The sequence below is a fragment of the Tachyglossus aculeatus genome, chromosome 7 (genome assembly GCF_015852505.1).
Source record: "Tachyglossus aculeatus isolate mTacAcu1 chromosome 7, mTacAcu1.pri, whole genome shotgun sequence".
Lineage (NCBI taxonomy): Eukaryota > Metazoa > Chordata > Mammalia > Monotremata > Tachyglossidae > Tachyglossus > Tachyglossus aculeatus.
Genome location: NC_052072.1, coordinates 2492397 through 2518280, shown reverse-complemented (window position 1 = coordinate 2518280; position 25884 = coordinate 2492397). Strand labels below are relative to the sequence as shown.

Sequence of the window (25884 nt, the reverse complement as noted above, 5' to 3'; positions counted from 1 at the left end):
GGGGCTCACAGTCTTAATCCCCATTTTACAGATGAGGGAACTGAGGCACAGAGAAGTGAAGTGACTTGCCCAAAGTCACACAGCTGACAAGTGGCGGAGCCGGGATTTGAACCCATGACCTCTGACTCCCAAGCCCGGGCTCTTTCCACTGAGCCACGCTCTAGACTGCAAGCTCGCTGTGGGCAGGGAGTGTATCTGTTTATTGTCATATTGTCCTCTCCCAAGCGCTTAGTACAGTGCTCTGCACACAGTAAGCGCTCAGTAAAAACCATTGACTTACCGACTGACTGAAAATCCCAGCTTAGATTTTCGTTTCAATAATAATGAGAGTAATGTTGGTATCTGTGGAGGTGCTTACTATGTGCCTTGGCACTGTTCTAAGCGCTGAAGCAGCGTGGCTCAGTGGAAAGAGCCCGGGCTTTGGAGTCAGAGGTCATGGGTTCAAATCCCACCACTGCCACTTGTCAGCTGGGTGACTTTGGGCAAGTCACTTCACTTCTCTGGGCCTCAGTTCCCTCATCTGGAAAATGGGGATGAAGACTGGGAGCCCCCCGGGGGACAACCTGATCACCTTGTGACCTCCCCAGTGCTTAGAACAGTGCTTGGCACATAGTAAGCGCTAAATAAATGTTGTTATTATTATTATTATTATTATTATTATTATTATTATTATTATTACTACTATAAAGAGCCTGGGCTTAGGAGCCAGAGGTGGTAGGTTCTAATCCTGGCTCCGCCGCTTGTCAGCTGGGTGACATTGGGCAAGTCACTTCACTTCTCTGGGCCTCAGTTCCCTCATCTGGAAAATGGGGATGATGACTGGGAGCCCCACGAGGGACAACCTGATTACCTTGTATCCCCCCCAGCGCTTAGAACAGTGCTTGGCACATAGTAAGTGCTTAATAAATGCCATAATTATTATTATTATGAAGAACCTGGGCTTAGGAGCCAGAGGTCGTGGGTTCTAATCCCGGCTCCTCCGCTTGTCAGCTGGGTGACTTTGGGCAAGTCACTTCACTTCTCTGGGCCTCAGTTCCCTCATCTGGAAAATGGGGATGAAGACTGGGAGCCCCCCGGGGGACAACCTGATCACCTTGTAACCTCCCCAGCGCTTAGAACAGTGCTTGGCACATAGTAAGCACTTAATAAATGCCATCGTTATTATTATTATGAAGAGCCTGGGCTTAGGAGCCAGAGGTTGTGGGTTCTAATCCCGGCTCCGCCACTTGTCAGTTGGGTGACTTTGGGCAAGTCACTTCACTTCTCTGGGCCTCAGTTCCCTCATCTGTAAAATGGGGATGAAGACTGGGAGCCCCACGAGGGACAACCTGATCACCTTGTATCCCCCCCAGCGCTTAGAACAGTGCTCTGCACACAGTAAGCGCTCAATAAATATGATTGATGATGCTTGGCACATAGTAAGCGCTTAATAAATGCCATCATTTTTATTATTATTATAAAGAGCCTGGGCTTAGGAGCCAGAGGTCGTGGGTTCTAATCCCGGCTCCACCGCTTGTCAGCTGTGTGTCTTTGGACATGTCACTTCACTTCTCTGGGCCTCAGTTCCCTCATCTGGAAAATGGGGATGAAGACTGGGAGCCCCACGCGGGACAACCTCATCACCTTGTAACCTCCCCAACGCTTAGAACAGTGCTTGGCACATAGTAAGCGCTTAACCAATGCCGCCGTCATCAGACAAGGTGATCAGGTTGTCCCACGTGGGGCTCACAGGCTTCACCCCCATTTTACAGATGAGGGAACTGAGGCCTAGAGAATAATAATGATAATAATGATGACGATCGTATTTGTTAATAATAATGATAATGATAATGATCATATTAAGCGCTTACTACGTGTGAAGCGCTGTTCTGAACTTGTAGCATTTTGGGCAACAAGCTGGGCGAGAAGCGGCCCTGAGTTGGCAGGAAATAGGCTCCGGGGCCCTTGTGGTTACAGCTGTTTCCTTCCCCCTTTTTTGTTTTTTTTTTTAATGGCATTTATTAAGCGCTTACTATGTGCCAAGCACTGTTCTAAGCGCTGGGGAGGTTACAAGGTGATCAGGCTGGCCCACGGGGGGCTCACAGTCTTCATCCCCATTTTCCAGAGGAGGGAACTGAGGCGCAGAGAAGTGAAGTGACTTGCCCAAAGTCACACAGCTGACAATAATAATAATAATAATAATAATAATAATGATGGCATTTATTAAGCGCTTACTATGTGCAAAGCACTGTTCTAAGTGCTGGGGAGGTTACAAGGTGATCAGGCTGGCCCACAGGGGGCTCACAGTCTTCATCCCCATTTTCCAGATGAGGGAACTGAGGGGCAGAGAAGTGAAGTGACTTGCCCAAAGTCACACAGCTGACAATAATAATACTAATGATAATAATAATAATAATAATGATGGCATTTATTAAGCGCTTACTATGTGCAAAGCACTGTTCTAAGCGCTGGGGAGGTTACAAGGTGATCAGGCTGGCCCACGGGGGGCTCACAGTCTTCATCCCCATTTTCCAGATGAGGGAACTGAGGCGCAGAGAAGTGAAGTGACTTGCCAAAAGTCACACAGCTGACAATAATAATAATAATAATAATAATGGCATTTATTAAGCGCTTACTATGTGCAAAGCACTGTTCTAAGCGCTGGGGAGGTTACAAGGTGATCAGGTTGGCCCACGGGGGGCTCCCGGTCTTCATCCCCATTTGACAGATGAGGGAACTGAGGCCCAGAGAAGTGAAGTGACTTGCCCAAAGTCACACAGCTGACAATAATAATACTAATGATAATAATAATAATAATAATAAGGGCATTTATTAAGCACTTACTATGTGCAAAGCACTGTTCTAAGCACTGGGTAGGTTACAAGGTGATGAGGTTGGCCCATGGGGGGCTCACAGTCTTCATCCCCATTTGACAGATGAGGGAACTGAGGCCCAGGGAAGTGAAGTGACTTGCCCAAAGTCACACAGCTGACAATAATAATAATAATGATAATAATAATAATGGCATTTATTAAGCGCTTACTATGTGCAAAGCACTGTTCTAGGCGCTGGGGAGGTTACAAGGTGATCAGGTTGTCCCACGGGGGGCTCACAGTCTTCACCCCCATTTGACAGATGAGGGAACTGAGGCCCAGAGAAGTGAAGTGATTTGCCCAAAGTCCCCCAGCTGACAAGTGGCGGGGCTGGGATTTGAACCCATGACCTCTGACTCCAAAGCCCGAGGCTCTTTCCACTGAGCCGCTCTGCTTCTCTTTGGCAGATCCCCAAATCATTCGCCCATTCCCTGGGCACACAGTTTTGTCCAGAACAGTCCAGCGCTTAGAACAGTGCTTTGCACATAGTAAGCGCTTAACAAATACCATCACTATTATTATTATTATTATGTCTGCTGTGTGACCTTGGGCAAATCACTTCACTTCTCTGTGCCTCAGCTATGTCATCTGGAAAATGGGGATGAAGACTGTGAGCCCCCGTGGGACAACTTGATCACCTTGTATCCCCCCCAGCGCTTAGAACAGTGCTCTGCACATAGTAAGCGCTTAACAAATGCCATTATTATTATTATCACTTATTATTTAGAGAAGCAGCGTGGCTCAGTGGAAAGAGCCCGGGCTTGGGAGTCAGAGGTCATGGGTTCGAATTCTGACTCTGCCACTTGTCAGCTGTGTGACTTTGGGCAAGTCGCTTCACTTCTCTGGGCCTCAGTGACCTCATCTGTAAAATGGGGATGAAGATTGTGAGCCCCCCGTGGGACAACCTGATTACCTTATATCCTCCCCAGCGCTTAGAACAGTGCTTTGCACATAGTAAGCGCTTAACAAATGCCATTATTGTTATTATTATTATTATTTATTGAACGCTTGCTGTGTGCAGGGCACTGTACTAAGCACTTGGGAGAGTACAATACAAAAACAAATGGGCACATTCCCTGCCCACAATGAACTTATGGTCTACAGGGGGGTTAAGTTAGTCACCCAGTTGTATTTATTGAGCACTTGCCCTGTGCAGAGCACTGTAGTTGTCAGCTATGTGGCTTTGGGCAAGTCACTTCACTTCTCTGGGCCTCAGTTTCCTCATCTGTAAAATGGGGAGGAAGACTGTGAGCCCCCTAAGGGAAAACCTGATTACCTTATATTCTCCCCAGCGCTTAGAACAGTGCTTTGCATGTAGTAAGCGCTTAACAAATGCCATTATTATTGTTATTATTATTATTATTTGAATGCTTGCTGTGTGCAGGGCGCTGTACTAAGCACTTGGGAGAGTACAACAATAAATGGGCACATTCCCTGCCCACAATGAACTTAGGGTCTAGAGGGGGGTAAAGTTAGTCACCCAGTTGTATTTATTGAGCACTTGCCCTGTGCAGAGCACTGTAGTTGTCAGCTGTGTGACTTTGGGCAAGTCACTTCACTTCTCTGGGCCTCAGTTTCCTCATCTGTAAAATGGGGAGGAAGACTGTGAGCCCCCCCAAGGGAAAACCTGATTACCTTATATTATCCCCAGCGCTTAGAACAGTGCTTTGCATGTAGTAAGCACTTAACAAATGCCATTATTATTATTATTATTATTTGAATGCTTGCTGTGTGCAGGGCGCTGTACTAAGCACTTGGGAGAGTACAATACAACAATAAATGGGCACATTCCCTGCCCACAATGAACTTTTGGTCTAGAGGGGGGTAAAGTTAGTCACCCAGTTGTATTTATTGAGCACTTGCCCTGTGCAGAGCACTGTAGTTGTCAGCTGTGTGACTTTGGGCAAGTCACTTCACTTCTCTGGGCCTCAGTTTCCTCATCTGTAAAATGGGGATGAAGACTGTGAGCCCCCCCAAGGGAAAACCTGATTACCTTATATTATCCCCAGCGCTTAGAACAGTGCTTTGCATGTAGTAAGCGCTTAACAAATGCCATTATTATTATTATTTGAATGCTTGCTGTGTGCAGGGCGCTGTACTAAGCACTTGGGAGAGTACAATACAACAATAAATGGGCACATTCCCTGCCCACAATGAACTTTTGGTCTAGAGGGGGGTAAAGTTAGTCACCCAGTTGTATTTATTGAGCACTTGCCCTGTGCAGAGCACTGTAGTTGTCAGCTGTGTGACTTTGGGCAAGTCACTTCACTTCTCTGGGCCTCAGTTTCCTCATCTGTAAAATGGGGATGAAGACTGTGAGCCCCCCCAAGGGAAAACCTGATTACCTTATATTATCCCCAGCGCTTAGAACAGTGCTTTGCATGTAGTAAGCGCTTAACAAATGCCATTATTATTATTATTATTATTTGAATGCTTGCTGTGTGCAGGGCGCTGTACTAAGCACTTGGGAGAGTACAATACAACAATAAATGGGCACATTCCCTGCCCACAATGAACTTTTGGTCTAGAGGGGGGTAAAGTTAGTCACTTAGTTGTATTTATTGAGCACTTGCCCTGTGCAGAGCACTGTAGTTGTCAGCTGTGTGACTTTGGGCAAGTCACTTCACTTCTCTGGGCCTCAGTTTCCTCATCTGTAAAATGGGGATGAAGACAGTGAGCCCGCCAAGGGACAACCTGATCACCTTGTAACCTCCCCAAGCGCTTAGAACAGTGCTTGGCACATAGTTGGCGCTTAATAAATGCTATCATTACTATTATTAGATAGTGGACTCTTTCCTCCCACTTCTGCACCACCCCTGTCTCCCCTTTCACTGAATCCTTTTGTTTTCCACTGTCGTTGTTGTTTTTTAATGGTGCTTCTTAATAATAATAATTAATAATGATAACGATGGCATTTGGTAAGTGCTTACTATGTGCCAAGCACTGTTTTAATGGTGCTTCTTAAGAATAATAATTAATAATGATAACGATGGCATTTGTTAAGCGCTTACTAAGTGCCAAGCACTATTTTAATGGTGGTTCTTAATCAGAATAATTAATAATGATAACGATGGCATTTGTTAAGCGCTTACTATGTGCCAAGCACTATTTTAATGGTGCTTCTTAATAATAATAATTAATAATGATAGCGATGGCATTTATTAAGCGCTTGCTATGTGCCAAGCACTGTTTTAATGGTGCTTCTTAATAATAATACTTAATAATGACCATGATAGCATTTGTTAAGCGCTTACTATGTGCCAAGCACTGTTTTAATGGTGCTTCTTAATAATAATAATTAATAATGATAACGATGGCATTTGTTAAGCGCTTACTGTGTGCCAAGCACTGTTTTAATGGTGCTTCATAATCATAATAATTAATAATGATAACGATGGCATTTGTTAAGCGCTTACTATGTGCCAAGCACTGTTTTAATGGTGCTTCTTAATTATAATACTTAATAATGACAACGATGGCATTTGTTAAGCGCTTACTATGTGCCAAGCACAGCTTTAATGGTGCTTCTCAATAATAATACTTAATAATGATGACGATGGCATTTGTTAAGCTCTTACTATGTGCCAAGCACTGTTTTAATGGTGCTTCTTAATCATAATAATTAATCATGATAATGATTGCATTTGTTAAGCGCTTACTATGTGCCAAGCATTGTTTTAATGGTGCTTCTTAATCATAATACTTAATAATGACAACGATGGCATTTGTTAAGCGCTTACTATGTGCCAAGCACTGTTTTAATGGTGCTTCTTAATCATAATAATTAATCATGATAATGATTGCATTTGTTAAGCGCTTACTATGTGCCAAACATTGTTTTAATGGTGCTTCTTAATCATAATACTTAATAATGACAATGGTGGCATTTGTTAAGCGCTTACTATGTGCCAAGCACTGTTTTAATGGTGCTTCTTAATCATAATACTTAATAATGACAACGATGGCATTTGTTAAGTGCTTACTATGTGCCAAGCACTGTTTTAATGGTGCTTCTTAGTAATAATAATTAATAACTATAACGATGGCATTTGTTAAGCGGTTACTATGTGCCAAGCACTGTTTTAATGGTGCTTCTTAACAATAATAATTAATAATGATACTGATGGCATTAGTTAAGCGCTTACTATGTGCCAAGCACTGTTTTAATGATTTAAAACAGTTTTAAAACCCACCATGAATTAATTCTGTAGCCTCCCCAGCGCTTAGAACAGTGCTTTGCACATAGTAAGCGCTTAATAAATAATAATGATAATAATAATGGCATTTGTTAAGCACTTACTATGTGCGAAACACTGTTCTAAGTGCTGGGGGGGGATACAAGGTGATGAGGTTGTCCCATGTGGGGTTCACAGTCTTCATCCCCATTTGACAGATGAGGGAACTGAGGCCCAGAGAAGTGAAGCGACTTGCCCAAAGTCACCCAGCTGACAAGGGGCAGAGCCGGGATTTGAACCCATGACCTCCGACTCCAAAGCCCGGGCCCTTTCCACTGAGCCACGCTGCTTCTCCTGAACGCTTACGGTGCGCAGAGCACTGTACTAAGCGCTTGGGGAAAGCGCGATACAGCAGTAGAGACAATCCCTGCCCGCAACGAGCTCCCAATCAATCAATCAATCAATCAATCGTATTTATTGAGCGCTTACTATGTGCAGAGCACTGTACTAAGTGCTTGGGAAGTACAAATTGGCAACACATAGAGACAGTCCCTACCCAACAGTGGGCTCACAGTCTAAAAGGGGGAGACAGAGAACAGAACCAAACATACTAACAAAATTAAATAAATAGGATAGAAATGTACAAGTAAAATAAATAAATAGAGTAATAAATATGTACAACCATATATACATATATACAGGTGCTGTGGGGAAGGGAAGGAGGTAAGATGGGGGATGGAGAGGGGGGGCGAGGGGGAGAGGAAGGAAGGGGCTCAGTCTGGGAAGGCCTCCTGGAGGAGGTGAGCTCTCAGCAGGGCCTTGAAGGGACCTCCCAGTCTCCAAAGGGTGGAGGAATTAATCTCCATTTTCCAGATGAGGGAACTGAGGCCCAGAGAAGTGAAGCGACTTTGTTAATATGTTCGGTTTTGTGGTCTGCCTCCCCCTTCTAGACTGTGAGCCCGCTGTTGGGTAGGGACCGTCTCTAGATGTTGCCAACTTGGACTTCCCAAGCGCTTAGTACAGTGCCCTGCACACAGTAAGCGCTCAATAAATAGGATTGAATGAATGACCGGCCCAAAGTCACACAGCGGACGGGCGGCGGAGCCGGGATTAGAATCCAGAACCGCTGATTCCCAGGCCTGCGCTCTTTCCACTAGGCTACACCGCTTCCTGTTCGACAGATTATGAGGTGTTTAGCGCGAAGCTGTGGTTTTAGGGTTTTATTTTTATTTTTTCCATGGTATTCGTTAAATACTTCCTCTGTGGCAAACAGTTCCGTTCTACGTACTGGGGTAGATACAAATTATTTTATTTTGTTAGTATGTTTGGTTTTGTTTTAGACGTGAGCCCGCTGTTGGGTAGGGACCGTCTCTATATGTTGCCCACTTGGACTTCCCAAGCGCTTAGTACAGTGCTCTGCACACAGAAAGCGCTCAATAAATACGATTGATTGATTGATTTAGATCAGACCGTCTCCATGTGTTGCCAACTTGTACTTCCCAAGCGCTTAGTCCAGTGCTCTGCACACAGTAAGCGCTCAATAAATACGATTGATTGATTTAGATCAGATCGTCTCTATGTGTTGCCACTTGTCCTTCCCAAGCGCTTAGTCCAGTGCTCTGCACACAGAAAGCGCTCAATAAATACGATTGATTGATTGATTTAGATCAGACACACACGGGCCTCACGGCCTAAATAGGAGGGAGGCCTGGGATTTAATTCCCATTTTAAAGGTGAGGTAACTGAGGCCCAGAGAAGTGAAGTGACTTGCCCGGGGTCACACAGCCGACAAGAGGCGGAACCCAGACCCTCTGACCTCCAGGCCGCTCTGCTTTTCTGTTTTATTATTATTTCATTTATTATTTCAGCTTTTAATGGAAGTCAAACCTTTTCTGAATAAACTGTGCAGTTTCTGAATGGAAAGCCACTTTTTTATGGCATTGATTAAGCGCTTACTATGTGCAAAGCACTGTTCTAAGTGCTGGGGAGGTTACAGAATTAATTCAGGATGGGTTTTTTTAGGCGCTTACTATGAGATCATGATGATATCTTTTTAAGCGCTTATTATGAGAAGCAGCGTGGTTCAGTGGAAAGAGCCCGGGTTTTGGAGTCAGAGGTCATGGGTTCAAATCCTGCCTCCGCCAATTGTCAGCTGGGTGACTTTGGGCAAGTCATGGGTTCAAATCCTGACTCCGTCAATTGTCAGCTGTGTGACCTTGGGCAAGTCACTTAACTTCTTGGAGGCTCAGTTCCCTCATCTGTAAAATGGGGATGAAGACTGTGAGCCCCCACGTAGGACAAACTGATCACCTTGTATCCCCCCCAGCGCTTAGAACAGTGCTTTGCACATAGTAAGCGCTTAACAAATGCCATTATTATTATTTATTAAGTGCTTACTATGTGCAAAGCACTGTTCTAAGCGCTGGGGAGGTTACAGAATTAATTCATGATGGGTTTTTTTAGGCGCTTACTATGAGAAGCAGCGAGGCTCAGTGGAAAGAGCCCGGGTTTTGGAGTCAGAGGTCATGGGTTCTAATCCTGACTCCGCCAATTGTCAGCTGTGTAACTTTGGGCAAGTCACTTCTCTTCTCTGTGCCTCAGTTCCCTCATCTGTAAAATGGGGATGAAGACTGTGTGCCTCAGTGACGTCATCTGTAAAATGGGGATGAGGACTGTGAGCCCCCGGTGGGACAACCTGATCACCCTCCCCAGCGCTTAGAACAGTGTTTTGCACGTAGTGAGCGCTTAATAAATGCCATCATTATAATGGAAGTCAAGCCTTTTTTGGAAAAACCGTACAACTGCAGTTTCTGAATGGAAAACCACTTTTTTATGGCCTTTATTAAGCACTTACTATGTGCAAAGCACTGTTCTAAGCGCTGGGGAGGTTACAAGGCGATCAGGTTGTCCCATGGGGGGCTCACAGTCTTCATCCCCATTTTCCAGATGAGGTCACTGAGGCCCAGAGAAGTGAAGTGACTCATTCATTCATTCAGTCAGTCGTATTTATTGAGTGCTTACTGTGTGCAGAGCACTGTACTAAGCGCTTGTGAAGTCCAAGTTGGCAACATCTAGAGACGGTCCCTACCCAACAGCGGGCTCACAGTCTAGAAGGGGGAGACGGACAACAAAACAAAATATATTAACAAAATAAAATAAATAGAATAGTAAATATGTATAAGACTCGCCCAAAGTCACCCAGCTGACACCTGGCAGAGCTGGGATTTGAACCCATGACCTCTGACTCCAAAGCCCGGGCTCTTTCCACTGAGCCACGCTGCTTCTTTAATTCCCAAATTTACTTTTGAATTTCTTTGGTATAAAGTGTCATATGCAAGTGCGGCTAACCTGGGAAAAGGCCCCTCAGTTTCCCCGTTTGAGCAAGTTTTTAAGCCCAAGGAATAAAATTCGCTTTTCCTGGATTTCACCCGGATTTTGCAGTAATGCTGAGAAGCAGCATGGCTCAGTGGAAAGAGCCCGGCCTTTGGAGTCAGAGGTCCTGGGTTCAAATCCCGGCTCAGCCAAATGTCAGCTGTGTGACTTTGGGCAAGTCACTTCACTTCTCTGGGCCTCAGTTCCCTCATCTGTAAAATGGGGATTAAGACTGTGAGCCCCCCCTGGGACAACCTGATCACCTTGTAATTTCCCCAGTGCTTAGAACAGTGCTTTGCACATAGTAAGCGCTTAATAAATGCCATCATTATTATTATTATTATTATTATTCTCTGGGCCTCAGTGACCTCATCTGGAAAGTGGGGATTAAAACTGTGAGCCCCCCGTGGGACAACCTGATCACCTTGTAACCTCCCCAGTGCTTAGAACAGTGCTTTGCACATAGTAAGCGCTTAACAAATACCATTATTATTATTATTATTATTATTATCCATCCGTGCTATTTATTGAGTGCCCACAGTGGGCAGAGCATTGTACCTGTATATATGTATATATGTTTCTACGTATTTATTACTCTATTTATTGATTTATTTTATTTGTGCATATTTATTCTACTTATTTTATTTTGTTAATATGTTTTGTTTTGTTCTCCGTCTTCCCCTTCTCGACTGTGAGCCCACTGTCGGGTAGGGACCGTCTCTAGATGTTGCCGACTTGTACTTCCCGAGCGCTTAGTACAGTGCTCTGCACACAGTAAGCGCTCCACAAATATGATTGAATGAATGAATGTATATACCTGTATATATGTATATACATTTGTACGTATTTCTTACTCTATTTATTGATTTATTTTATTGGTACATATTTATTCTATTTATTTTCTTTTATTAATACGTTTTGTTTTGTTCTCCGTCTCCCCCTTCTAGACTGTAAGCCCACTGTTGGGTAGGGACCGTCTCTAGATGTTGCCAACTTGGACTTCCCAAGCGCTTAGTCCAGTGCTCTGCACACAGTAAGCGCTCAATAAATACGATTGAATGAATGAATGTATATACCTGTGTATATGTATATACATTTGTACATATTTATTACTTAATTTATTGAATTATATTATTTGTCCATATTTATTCTATTTATTTTATTTTGTTAATATGTTTGGTTTTGTTCTCTGTCTCCCCCTTCTAGACTGTGAGCCCACTGGTGGGTAGGGACCGTCTCTATCTGTTGACAGCTTGTACTTCCCAAGCACTTAGTACAGTGTTCTGCACACAGTAAGCGCTCCATAAATACGATTGAATGAATGAATGTATATACCTGTATATATGTGTATACATTTGTACGTATTTATTACTCTATTTTACTTGTACATATTTATTCTATTTATTTTATTTTGTGAATATGTTTTGTTGTCCGTCTCCCCCTTCTAGACTGTGAGCCCACTGTTGGGTAGGGACCGACTCTAGATGTTGCCGACTTGTACTTCCTGAGCGCTTAGTACAGTGCTCTGCACACAGTAAGCGCTCAATAAATACGATTGAATGAATGAATGAATTGTACGGGGCCCTCGCAAATTGAATGCCCCAAGAAAAATAAATATGAGTCATAACAGATGTCGCTTGCGTGCAAACAGTAACCCTCCCCACAGGGCTTCCTCTGAAGTTGCATCTTCCCCCTCTCCACCCCCGCCATCTTACCTCCTTCCTTTCCCCACAGCACCTGTATATATGTATATATGTTCGTACATATTTATTACTCTATTTTACTTGTACATATCTATTCTATTTATTTTATTTTGTTAGTATGTTTGGTTTTGTTCTCTGTCTCCCCCTTTTAGACTGTGAGCCCACTGTTGGGTAGGGACTGTCTCTAGATGTTGCCAATTTGGACTTCCCAAGCGCTTAGTACAGTGCTCTGCACATAGTAAGCGCTCAATAAATACGATTGATGATGATGATGATGATCTTCCCTTTCAGGATATAATAATAATATTGTGGCATTTGCTAAGTGCTTACTATGTGTCAGGCACTGTAATAAGCGCTGGGTTGGAGATGAGCAAATCAGGTTGGACACAGTCCCTGTACCCCGTGGGGCTCACGGACTCCATCCCCATTTTCCAGATGAGGGAACTGAGGCCCAGAGAAGTGAAGTGACTTCCCCAAGGTCACCCAGCTGACAAGTGGGGGTGCAGAATTAGAACTCAGGTCCTTCTGGCTCCCAAGCCCGGGCTATACCCATTAGGCCACGCTGCTTCTCTATATGTTGCCAACTTGTACTTCCCAAGCGCTTAGTACAGTGCTCTGCACATAGTAAGCGCTCAATAAATGCAATTGATTGATTGATTGATTGCTTCATGCTTAACAGATGCCAGTTAAAAAATAAAAGTAAGTTTTGGTAGCCGTGGCTAATGTTTAAAACTGAAAAAATTTGACGGAACAGAACAGGTTTTTCTCGAAACCAGCCTGGTGTAGCGGAAAGAGCCCAGATTTGGGAGTCAGAGGTCATGGGTTCGAATCCCAGCTCCGCCACTTGTCAGCTGGGTGACTTTGGGCAAGCCACTTCAGTTCTCTGGGCCTCAGTTCCCTCATCTGTAAATTGGGGATGATGATGATGATGATGATGGCATTTCTTGAGCGCTTACTGTGTGCAGAGCACTGTACTAAGAGCACTGTACTAAGCGCTTGGGAGGGTACGCTATAACAGAGTTGGCAGGCACGTTCCCTGCCCATAAGGAGTTTGCAGCTTAGAAGGCGATTTATTTTCATTCATTCAATCGTATTTATTGAGCGCTTACTCAATCAATCAATCAATCGTATTTATTGAGCGCTTACTGTGTGCAGAGCACTGTACTAAGCGCTTGGGAAGTACAAGTTGGCAACATAGAGAGACGGTCCCTACCCAACAGTGGGCGCACAGCCTAGAAGGGGGAGACAGAGAACAAAACAAAGCATATTCACAAAATAAAATAAATAGAATAGATATATGCAAGTAAAATAAATAAATAATAATAATAATAGTGGCATTTATTAAGCGCTTACTGTGTGCAAAGCACTGTTCTAAGCGCTGGGGAGGTTACAAGGTGATCTGGTTGTCCCACGGGGGGCTCACGGCTTACTCCCCATTTTACAGATGAGGTAACTGAGGCACAGAGAATAATAATAATAACAATGTTGGCATTTGTTAAGCGCTTACTATGTGCAAAGCACTGTTCTAAGCGCTGGGGGGATACAAAGTGACCAGGTTGTCCCACGTGGGGTTCACAGTCTTAATCCCCATTTTACAGATGAGGGAACTGAGGCTCGGAGAAGTTAAGTGACTTGCCCAAGGTCACACAGCCGATATGTGGCGGAGCCGGGATTCGAACCCATGACCTCTGACTCCAAAGCCCGGGCTCTTTCCACTGAGCCACGCTGCTTGTCCGCATTACATTACATTACATTACATTACATTACATTAAGACATTACTTTTAGACTGTGAGCCCACTGTTGGGTAGGGACTGTCTCTATATGTTGCCAATTTGTACTTCCCAAGCGCTTAGTACAGTGCTCTGCACATAGTAAGCACTCAATAAATATGACTGATTGATTGATTGATTGATTGATTGATTACATTATTGTTGTAATGTCCTCTCCCAAGCGCTTAGTCCAGTCCTTAGTAAGCTTAGAACAGTGCTTTGCACACAGTAAACGCTTAATAAATGCCATCATTATTAGTAAGCGCTCGATAAAGACGATCGAATGAGCCAGAAAGTGGTCGGTGTGGGTTTTCTGTGGCCTCCTGTTTAATAATAATAATAATAATAATAATAATGATAATAATGATGGCATTTGTTAAGCACTTCCTACGTGCCAAGCACTGTTCTAAGCGCTGGGGAGGTTGCAAGGTGATCAGGTTGTCCCACGGGGGGCTCCCAGTCTTCATCTCCATTTTCCAGATGGGGGAACTGAGGCCCAGAGAAGTGACTCGTCCAAGATCACACGGCAGACGAGTGGCGGAGGTGGGATTCGAACCCACGACCTCTGACTCCCAAGCCTGGGCTCTTTCCACTGAGCCACGCTGCTTCTCTCCAGGTTTAGGGAGGGGCGTCATCCTGAGAGAGAAAAGCAGCGTGGCTCAGTGGAAAGAGCACGGCCTTTGGAGTCAGTGGTCCCAAGCGCTTAGTACAGTGCTCTGCCCACAGTAAGCGCTCAATAAATACGATTGAATGAATGAATGAACAATAAACAGACACATTCCCTGCCCACAGCGTGGCTCAGTGGAAAGAGCCAGGATTTGGGAGTCAGAGGTCATGGGTGCAAATCCCAGCTCCGCCAATTGTCAGCTGGGTGACTTTGGGTAGGTCACTTCACTTCTCTGCCCCTCAGTGACCTCATCTGGAAAATGGGGATGAAGACTGGGAGCCCCCCGGGGGACAACCTCATCACCTTGTATCCCCACCCAGTGCTGAGAAGCAGCGTGGCTCAGTGGAAAGAGCCCGGGCTTTGGAGTCAGACGTCACGGGTTCAAATCCCGGCTCCGCCACTTATCGGCTGTGTGGCTTTGGGCAAGTCACTTCACTTCTCTGGGCCTCAGTTCCCTCGCCTGTAAAATGGGGATTAATAATAATAATGATGATGGCATTTATTAAGCGCTTACTCTGTGCAAAGCACTGTACTAAGCGCTGGGGAGGTTACAAGGTGATCAGGTTGTCCCACGGGGGGCTCACAGTCTTAATCCCCATTTTCCAGATGAGGGAACTGAGGCCCGGAGGAGTGAAGTGACTTGCCCAAAGTCACACGGCTGACACTTGGTGGAGCCGGGATTTGAACCCATGACCCGGGCTCTTTGCACTGCACCACGCTGCTTCTCTAGCCGACACTTGTCTCTGTCTGTCTGTTGTGTGACTTTGGACAAGTCACTTCACTTCTCCGGGCCTCAGTTCCCTCATCTGTCAAATGGGGATGAAGCCTGGGAGCCCCCCGGGGGACAACCTGATCACCTCGTATCCCTCCAGTGCTTAGAACAGTGCTTGGCACCTAGTAAGCGCTTAACAAATGCCATTGTTGTTATTATTCATCATCATCATCCATCGCATTTATTGAGCGCTTACTCTGTGCCGAGCACTGGACTAAGCGCTTGGGAAGTACAAATTGGCAACATAGAGAGACAGTCCCTACCCAACAGTGGGCTCGCAGTCTAAAAGGGGGAGACAGAGAACAAAACCAAACGTACTAGCAAAATAAAATAAATAGAATAGATATGCACAAATAAATAAATAGAGTAATAAATATCATTATTATTAATACCATCAATTATTATTATTAATAATATTTATTATTATTATTAATTTTAATTATTATTATTATTAGAGCAATGCTTAGCACACAGTAAGTGCTTAATAAATGCCATTATGATTATTAATAGCCACCCCCGCGCCTCAGGCCGGTAAGGGCGTCTCTTTGGGTGTCTCCGACCAGGTGGAAATCCGCGAGGGATCATCATGTCCAGGAGGAAACTTTCGGACTGCAGGAGCCTCTTGCCCCTGACGGCCGCCCAGACGCCCATCAGGGCGGACGACTTCCTCGCCTCCTACACGCTGACGTCCAGAGAGTTGGGCCGGTAAGCACCACGTTGGGGCGAGCAGTGCGGCCTTAATAATAATAATTTTGGGATTTGTTAAGCGCTTACTATGTGCAGAGCGCTGGGGAGAACACAAGGTGATTAGGTTGTCCCCTGTGGGGCTCACAATCTTAATCTCCATTTGACAGATGAGGGAACTGAGGCACAGAGAAGTGAAGTGACTTGCCCAAGGTCACACAGCTGACAAGGGCCTTGTGGGTAATAATAATAATAATAATAATTTCGGTATTTGTTAAGCGCTTACTATGTGCAGAGCGCTGTTCTAAGCGCTGGGGAGGACACAAGGTGATCAGGTTGTCCCATGTGGGGCTCACAATCTGAATCCCCGTTTTCCACATTAGGTAGCTGAGGCACAGAGAAGTTAAGTGACTTGATCAAAGTCACACAGCTGACAAGGGCCTTGTGGATAATAATAATAAGAAGAATTAGAATAATAAGAATAATAAGAATAATTTCGGTATTTGTTAAGCGCTTACTATGTGCAGAGCACTGTTCTAAGCTCTGGGGAAGATACAAGGTGGTCAACTTGTCCCATATGGGGCTCACAGTCTGAATCCCCATTTTCCAGATGAGGGAACTGAGGCACAGAGAAGTTAAGTGACTTGCCCAAAGTCACACAGCTGACAAGGGCCTTGTGGATAATAATAATAATAATAATAATAATAATAGCATTTGTTAAGCGCTTTCTATGTGCAGAGCACTGTTCTAAGCGCTGGGGAGAACACAAGGTGATCAGGTTGTCCCGTGTGGGGCTCACAATCTGAATCCCCGGTTTCCAGATGAGGGAACTGAGGCACAGAGAAGTGAAGTGACTTGACCAAAGTCACACAGCTGACAAGGGCCTTGTGGGTAATAATAATAATAATAATAATAATGGAATTTGTTAAGCGCTTACTATGTGCAGAGCGCTGTTCTAAGCGCTGGGGAGGACACAAGGTGATCAGGTTGTCCCGTGTGGGGCTCACAATCTGAATCCCCGTTTTCCACATTAGGTAGCTGAAGCACAGAGAAGTTAAGTGACTTGACCAAAGTCACACAGCTGACAAGGGCCTTGTGGATAATAATAATAATAATAATAATAATAATAATGATAATAATAATGGCATTTGTTAAGTGCTTATGTGCAGAGCACTGTTCTGAGCACTGGGGAGGATGCAAGGTGATCAGGTTGTCCCACGGGGGGGCTCACAGTCTTCATCCCCATTTTACAGATGAGGGAACTGAGGCACAGAGAAGTTAAGTGACTTGCCCAAAGTCACACAGCTGAAAAGGGCCTTGTGGGTAATAATAATAATGATAATAATAATAATAATAATAATAATAGCATTTTTAAAGCACTTACTATGTGCAGAGCACTGTTCTAAGCGCTGGGGAGAACACAAGGTGATCAGGTTGTCCCATGTGGGGCTCACAATCTGAATCCCCGTTTTCCACAGTAGGTAGCTGAGGCACAGAGAAGTTAAGTGACTTGATCAAAGTCACACAGCTGACAAGGGCCTTGTGGATAATAATAATAATAATAATAATAATAACAATAATAATAATAATAATGGCATTTGTTAAGCACTTACTATGTGCAGAGCGCTGTTCTAAGCACTGGGCAGGATACAAGGTGATCAGGTTGTCCCATGTGGGGCTCACAATCTGAATCCCCGTTTTCCACATTAGGTAGCTGAGGCACAGAGAAGTGAAGTGACTTGACCGAAGTCACACAGCTGACAAGGGCCCTGTGAGTAATAATAATAATAATAATAATAATAATAATGGCATTTGTTAAGCGCTTACTATGTGCCAAGCACTGTTCTAAGTGCTGGGGAGAACACAAGGTGATCGGGTTGTCCCATGTGGGGCTCACAATCTGAATCCCCGTTTTCCAGATTAGGTAGCTGACACACAGAGAAGTTAAGTGACTTGACCAAAGTCACACAGCTGACAAGGGCCTTGGGGATAATAATAATAATAATAATAATAATAATAATAATAATAATGGCATTTGTTAAGCACTTACTATGTGCAGAGCGCTGTTCTAAGCGCTGGGGAGGACACAAGGTGATCAGGTGGTCCCATGTGGGGCTCACAATCTGAATCCCTGTTTTCCACATTAGGTAGCTGAGGCACAGAGAAGTTAAGTGACTTGCCGAAAGTCACACAGCTGACAAGGGCCTTGTGGGTAATAATAATAATAATAATAATAATAATAATAATTTCGGTATTTGTTAAGCGCTTACTATGTGCAGAGCGCTGTTCTAAGCGCTGGGGAGGACACAAGGTGATCAGGTTGTCCCATGTGGGGCTCACAATCTTAATCCCCGTTTTCCAGATGAGGTAGCTGAGGCACAGAGAAGTTAAGTGACTTGATCAAAGTCACACAGCTGACAAGGGCCTTGTGGATAATAATAATAATAATAATAGTAATAATAATAATAATAATAATAATAATAATAATAATAATAATTTCGGTGTTTGTTAAGCGCTTACTATGTGCAGAGCACTGTTCTAAGAGCTGGGGAGAACACAAGGTAATCAGATTGTCCCGTGTGGGGCTCACAATCTGAATCCCCGTTTTCCACATTAGGTAGCTGAGGCACAGAGAAGTTAAGTGACTTGATCAAAGTCACACAGCTGACAAGGGCCTTGTGGATAATAATAATAATGATAATAATAATAATAATAATAATAATAATAATAATAATAATGGCATTTGTTAAGCGCTTACTATGTGCAGAGTGCTGTTCTAAGCGCTGGGGAGAACACAAGGTGATCAGGTTGTCCCATGTGGGGCTCACAATCTGAATCCCCGTTTTCCAGATGAGGTAGCTGAGGCACAGAGAAGTTGTGACTTGCCCAAAGTCACACAGCTGACAAGGGCCCTGTGAGTAATAATAATAATAATAATAATAATAATAATAATAGTAATAATAATAATGGCATTTGTTAAGCGCTCACTATGTGCCAAGCACTGTTCTAAGCGCTGGGGAAAACACAAGGTGATCAGGTTGTCCCATGTGGGGATCACAATCTGAATCCCCATTTGACAGATGAGGGAACTGAGGCACAGAGAAGTTAAGTGACTTGCCCAAAGTCACACAGCTGACAAGGGCCCTGTGCATAATAATAATAATAATAATGGCATTTGTTAAGTGCTTACTATCAATCAATCAATCGTATTTATTGAGCGCTTACTGTGTGCAGAGCACTGGACTAAGCGCTTGGGAAGTACAAGTCGGCAACATCTAGAGACGGTCCCTACCCAACAGTGGGCTCACAGTCTAAAATGGGGAGACAGAGAACAAAACCAAACATACTAACAAAATAAAATAAATAGAATAGATATGTACAAGTAAAATAAATAAATAGAGTAATAAATATGTACAAACATATATACAGGTGCTGTACTATGTGCAGAGCGCTGTTCTAAGCGCTGGGGAGGATACAAGGTGATCAGGTTGTCCCATGTGGGGCTCACAATCTTAATCCCCGTTTTCCAGATGAGCTAGCTGAGGCACAGAGAAGTTGTGACTTGCCCAAAGTCACACAGCTTACAAGGGCCCTGTGGGTAACAATAATAATAATAATAATTTCGGTATTTGTTAAGCGCTTACTATGTGCAAAGCACCGTTCTAAGCGCTGGGGAGAACACAAGGTGATCAGGTTGTCCCATGTGGGGCTCACAATCTGAATCCCCATTTTCCAGATGAGGGAACTGAGGCACAGAGAAGTTAAGTGACTTGCCCAAAGTCACACAGCTGACAAGGGCCTTGTGGGTAATGATAATAACAATAATAATAATAATAATAATAATGGCATTTGTTAAGCGCTTACTATGTGCAGACCACTGTTCTAAGCACTGGGGGGAATACAAGGTGATCAAGTTGTCCCTCATGGTGTTCACAGTCTTCATCCCCATTTTACAGGTGAGGTAACTGAGGCTCAGAGAAGTTAAGTGACTTGCCCAAAGTCACACAGCTGACAAGGGCCTTGTGGGTAATGATAATAACAATAATAATAATAATAATAATAATAATAATGGCATTTGTTAAGCGCTTACTATGTGCAGACCACTGTTCTAAGCACTGGGGGGAATACAAGGTGATCAAGTTGTCCCTCATGGTGTTCACAGTCTTCATCCCCATTTTACAGGTGAGGTAACTGAGGCTCAGAGAAGTTAAGTGACTTGCCCAAAGTCACACAGTTGACAAGGGCCTTGTGGGTAATAATAATAATAATAATGATAATAATAATAATAATAATCATGGCATTTGTTAAGCGCTTACTATGTGCAGAGCACTGTTCTAAGCGCTGGGGGAAATACAAGGTGGTCAAGTTGTCCCACGGGGGGCTCCCGGTCTTCATCCCCATTTGACAGAGGAGGGAACTGAGGCTCAGAGAAGTTAAGTGACTTGCCCGAGGTTACACAGCGGACATGTGGCGGAGTCGGAATTCGAACCCATGACCTCTGACTCCAAAGCCTGTGCTCTTTCCACTGAGCCACGCTGCTTGAGCCCAGGCCTTGGGCTGAAGAATGAAGAATGAATGAATTCAATCGTATTTATTGAGCGCTTACTGTGTGCAGAGCACTGGACTAAGCGCTTGGGAAGTCCAAGTTGGCAACTTCTAGACTGTGAGCCCGTTGTCGGGTAGGGACCGTCTCTGTATGTTGCCAACTTGGACTTCCCAAGCGCTCAGTACAGTGCTCCGCACACAGTAAGCACTCAGTAAATACGATTGATTGATTCTAGAGACGGTCCCTACCCGACAGTGGGCTGACAGTCTAGAAGGGGGAGACAGACAACAAAACAAATGAACAAAATGAAATGAAATGAAGCAATGCATCTTTTTCCTCCCTTCCAGCGGGAAATTCGCCGTGGTCCGCCAGTGCGTCTCCAAGTCCACATCCCGGGAATACGCGGCCAAATTCCTGAAGAAGAGGAGGCGAGGCCGGGATTGCCGGGCCGAGATCGTCCATGAAATCGCCGTGCTGGACCTCACCAAGGCCAGCCCCCGCGTCATCACCCTCCACGAAGTCTACGAGACGGACCGCGACATCATCCTGGTGCTGGAGTAGTGAGTAGTTCCTTCAGGCCTATATACTGAGCGCCTCCTGTGTGCAGTGGGTCAGCCAATCAATCAATAATAATAATAATGGCATTTATCGTTGCCTATGTGCAAAGCACTGTTCTAAGCGCCGGGGGGATACAAGGTGATCAGGTTGTCCCACGGGGGGCTCACAGTCTTCATCCCATTTTACAGATGAGGTCACTGAGGCACAGAGAAGTTAAGTGGCTTGCACAAGGTCCCACCGCTGACAATCAATCGATCGTATTTATTGAGCGCTTACTGTGGGCAGAGCACTGGACTAAGCGCTTGGGAAGTCCAAGTTGGCAACATCTAGAGACGGTCCCTACCCGACAGTGGGCTCACAGTCTAGAAGGGGGAGACAGAGACAAGTGGCGGAGCCGGGATTCGAACCCATGACCTCCGACTCCAAAGCCCGGGCTCTTTCCACTGAGCCACGCTAGCGCTTACTGTCTCTTATCTGTTGCCGAATTGGACTTTCCAAGCGCTTAGTCCAGTGCTCTGCACACAGTTAGCGCTCAGTTCATTCATTCAATCGTATTTATTGAGCGCTTACTGTGTGCAGAGCACTGGACTAAGCGCTGGGGAAGTCCAAGTTGGCAACATCTAGAGACGGTTCCTACCCAACAGTGGGCTCACAGTCTAGAAGGGGGAGACTTATTGAGCGCTTACTGTGTGCAGAGCACTGGACTAAGCGCTGGGGAAGTCGAAGTTGGCAACATCTAGAGACGGTCCCTACCCAAAAGTGGGCTCACAGGCTAGAAGGGGGAGACAGAGAACAAAACAAAACATATTAACGAAATAAAATAAATAGAATGGATATGTACAAGTAAAATAAATCAATAAATAGAGTAATAAATCTGTACAAACATATATACATATATACAGGTGCTGTGGGGAAGGGAAGGAGGTAAGATGGGGGGATGGAGAGGGGGTCTATTGTGGGTCTATTTAATAATAATCAATCATAATTAGGGAAGCAGCGTGGCTCAGTGGAAAGAGGCTGGGCTTTGGAGTCAGAGGTCATGGGTTCAAATCCCGGCTCCGCCAATTGTCGGCCGTGTGACTTTGGGTAAGCCACTTCACTTCTCTGGGCCTCAGTTCCCTCATCTGGAAAAAAGGAGGATGAAGACTGCCCGCGGAACAACCTGATCACCTTGTAACCTCCCCAGCGCTTAGAACAGTGCTTTGCACATAGTAAGCGCTTAATAAATAGAGAAGAGCTTAATAGAGAAGCAGCGTGGCTCAGTGGAAAGAGGCCGGGCTTTGGAGTCAGAGGTCGTGGGTTCACATCCTGGCTCCGCCACTTGTCGGCTGTGTGACTTTGGGCAAGTCGCTTCACTTCTCTGGGCCTCAGTGACCTCATCTGTCAAATGGGGATGAAGACTCTGCACCCCCCGTGGGACAACCTGATTACATTGTATCTCCCCCCAGCGCTTAGAACAGTGCTTGGCACATAGTAAGTGCTTAACAAATGCCATTATTATTATTATTATTATTATTATTATTATTATTATTATTATTATTATTCTCTGGGCCTCAGTTACCTCATCTGTCAAATGGGGATGAAGACTCTGCACCCCACGTGGGACAACCTGATCACCTTGTATCTCCCCCCAGCGCTTAGGACAGTGCTTGGCATATAGTAAGTGCTTAACAAATGCCATTATTATTATTATTATTATCATTATTATTATTATTATTATTGTTATTCTCTGGGCCTCAGTTACCTCATCTGTCAAATGGGGATGAAGACTGTGAGCCCCACGGGGGACAACCTGATTACCTTGTATCTCCCCCCAGCGCTTAGAACAGTGCTTGGCACATAGTAAGTGCTTAACAAATGCCATTATTATTATTATTATTATTATTATTATTATTATTCTCTGTGCCCCAGTTCCCTCATCTGTCAAATGGGGATGAAGACTGTGTGCCCCACGTGGGATAACCTGATTACCTTGTATCTCACCCCAGTGCTTAGAACAGTGCTTGGCACATAGTAAGTGCTTAACAAATGCCATCATTATTATTATTATTCTCTGGGCCTCAGTTACCTCATCTGTTCATTCATTCATTCATTCAATCGTATTTATTGAGCGCTTACTGTGTGCAGAGCACTGGACTAAGCGCTTGGGAAGTACAAGTTGGCAACATCTAGAGATGGTCCCTACCCAACAGTGGGCTTACAGTCTAGAAAAATCTGTAAAATGGGGATTAAGACTGTGAGCCCCCCGTGGGACAACCTGATCAACTTGTAACCTCCCCAGTGCTTAGAACAGTACTTTGCACATAGTAAGCGCTTAATAAATGTCATCATTATTATTATTATTATTCTCCGGCACTCAGTTCCCTCATCTGTAAAATGGGGGTTAAGACTGTGAGCTTCCCAGGGGACAACCTGATCACCTTGTAACCTCCCCAGTGCTTAGAACGGGGCTCTACACATAGTAAATGCTTAATAAATGCCATTATTATTATTATTATTATTCTCTGGGACTCAGTTCCCTCATCTGTAAAATGGGGGTTAAGACTGTGAGCCCCCCGGGGGACAACCTGATCACCTTGTAACCTCCCCAGTGCTTAGAACAGCGCTCGGCACATAGTAAGCGCTTAATAAATACCATTATTATTATTATCATTATTACCCACAAGGCCCTTGTCAGCTGTGTGACTTTGGGCAAGTCACTTCACTTCTCTGGGCCTCAGTTCCCTCATCTGGAAAATGGGGATGAAGACTGTGAGCCCCCCCATGGGACAACCTGATCACCTTGTAACCTCCCCAGCGCTTAGAACAGTGCTTGGCACATAGTAAGCGCTTAACAAATACCACTGTTATTAGAGAAGCAGCGTGGCTCAGTGGAAAGAGCCCGGGCTTTGGAGTCAGAGGTCATGGGTTCAAACCCCGGCTCCGCCAATTGTCAGCTGGGTGACTTTGGGCAAGTCACTTCACTTCTCTGGGCCTCAGTGACCTCATCTGTAAAATGGGGATTCATTCGATCGTATTTATTGAGCGCTTACTGTGTGCAGAGGACTGTACTAAGCGCTTGGGAAGTCCAAGTTGGCAACATCTAGAGACGGTCCCTACCCAACAGCGGGCTCACGGTCTAGAAGCGGGATGAAGACTGTGAGCCCCCCGTGGGACAACCTGATCACCTTGTAACCTCCCCAGCGCTTAGAACATAGTAAGTGCTTAATAAATGCCATTATCATTATTATTATTGTTAAATACGGTGGAATGAGCGGACGAATGAATAAAGCTGTTGTGCTGAGGACGTTTTCCGAACATTTCGCACGGATTCATTCATTCCATCGAATTTATTGAGCGGTTACTGTGTGCAGAGCACTGGACTAAGCGCTTAGGAAGTACAAGTTCATTCATTCATTCAATCGTATTTATTGAGCGCTTACTGTGTGCAGAGCACTGTACTAAGCGCTTGGGAAGTCCAAGCTGGCAACATCGAGAGACGGTCCCTACCCAACAGCGGGCTCACAGTCTAGAAGGGGGAGACAGACAACAAACCAAAACATATTAACAAAATAAAATAAATAGAGTAAATATGTACAAGTAAAATAAATACCCGTTCTAAGCACTGGGGGGGGGGGGGTAATAATAATAATAATGGCATTTATTAAGCTCTTCTTAGAATAATAATAATAATGGTATTTGTTAAGCACTTACTATGTGCAGAGCATTCATTCATTCCATCGTATTTATTGAGCGCTTACTGTGTGCAGAGCACTGGACTAAGCGCTTAAAAAGTACAAGTTCATTCATTCATTCATTCATTCGAACAAAATAAAATAAATAGAATAAATATGTACAAGTAAAATAAATACCCATTCTAAGTGCTGGGGGGCTAATAATAATGATAATAATAATAATGGCATTTATTAAGCGCTTCTAATAATAATAATTATGGTATTTGTTATTAATAATAATAATAATAATAATAATAATGTTTATGGCTCACAGTTAGAAGGGGAAGACAGACAACAAAACACAACATATTAACAAAATAAAATAAATAGAATAAATATGTACCAGTAAAATAAATACCTGTTCTAATAATAATAATAATAATGATGATGGTATTTGTTAAGCGCATATGTACTAGTAAAATAAATACCTGTTCTAATAATAATAATAATGATGATGGTATTTGTTAAGCGCATATGTTCCAGTAAAATAAATACCTGTTCTAATAATAATAATAATGATAATGGTATTTGTTAAGCGCATATGCACCAATAAAATGAATACCTGTTCTAATAATAATAATAATGATGATGGTATTTGTTAAGGGCATATGTGCCAGTAAAATAAATACCTTTTCTAATAATAATAATAATGATGATGGTATTTGTTAAGCGCATATGTACTAGTAAAATAAATACCTGTTCTAATAATAATAATAATGATGATGGTATTTGTTAAGCGCATATGTTCCAGTAAAATAAATACCTGTTCTAATCATAATAATAATGATGATGGTATTTGTTAAGCGCATATGTACCAGTAAAATGAATACCTGTTCTAATAATAATAATAATGATGATGGTATTTGTTAAGGGCATATGTGCCAGTAAAATAAATACCTGTTCTAATAATTATAATAATAATGATGATGGTATTTGTTAAGGGCATATGTGCCAGTAAAATAAATACCTTTTCTAATAATAATAATAATGATGATGGTATTTGTTAAGCGCATATGTACCAGTAAAATGAATACCTGTTCTAATAATAATAATAATGATGATGGTATTTGTT

The 25884-nt window shown here is 43.8% G+C and overlaps 1 protein-coding gene across 2 annotated transcripts in view; it reads left to right on the top strand.

Annotated features, from left to right (window-relative positions):
* Positions 1 to 25884, top strand: part of STK17B (serine/threonine kinase 17b) — a 58607-nt gene that overhangs the window by 15570 nt on the left and 17153 nt on the right. The window contains exons 2-3 of one of the 2 annotated variants that reach the window (XM_038749506.1): positions 15875 to 16016; positions 20889 to 21101. In XM_038749506.1, the coding sequence (XP_038605434.1) occupies positions 15898 to 16016; positions 20889 to 21101 (332 nt within the window). In that variant the 5' untranslated portion in view covers positions 15875 to 15897. Of the gene's footprint in view, positions 1 to 15838; positions 16017 to 20888; positions 21102 to 25884 lie in introns of both variants that reach the window. The other variant, XM_038749507.1, reaches the window with a different exon arrangement.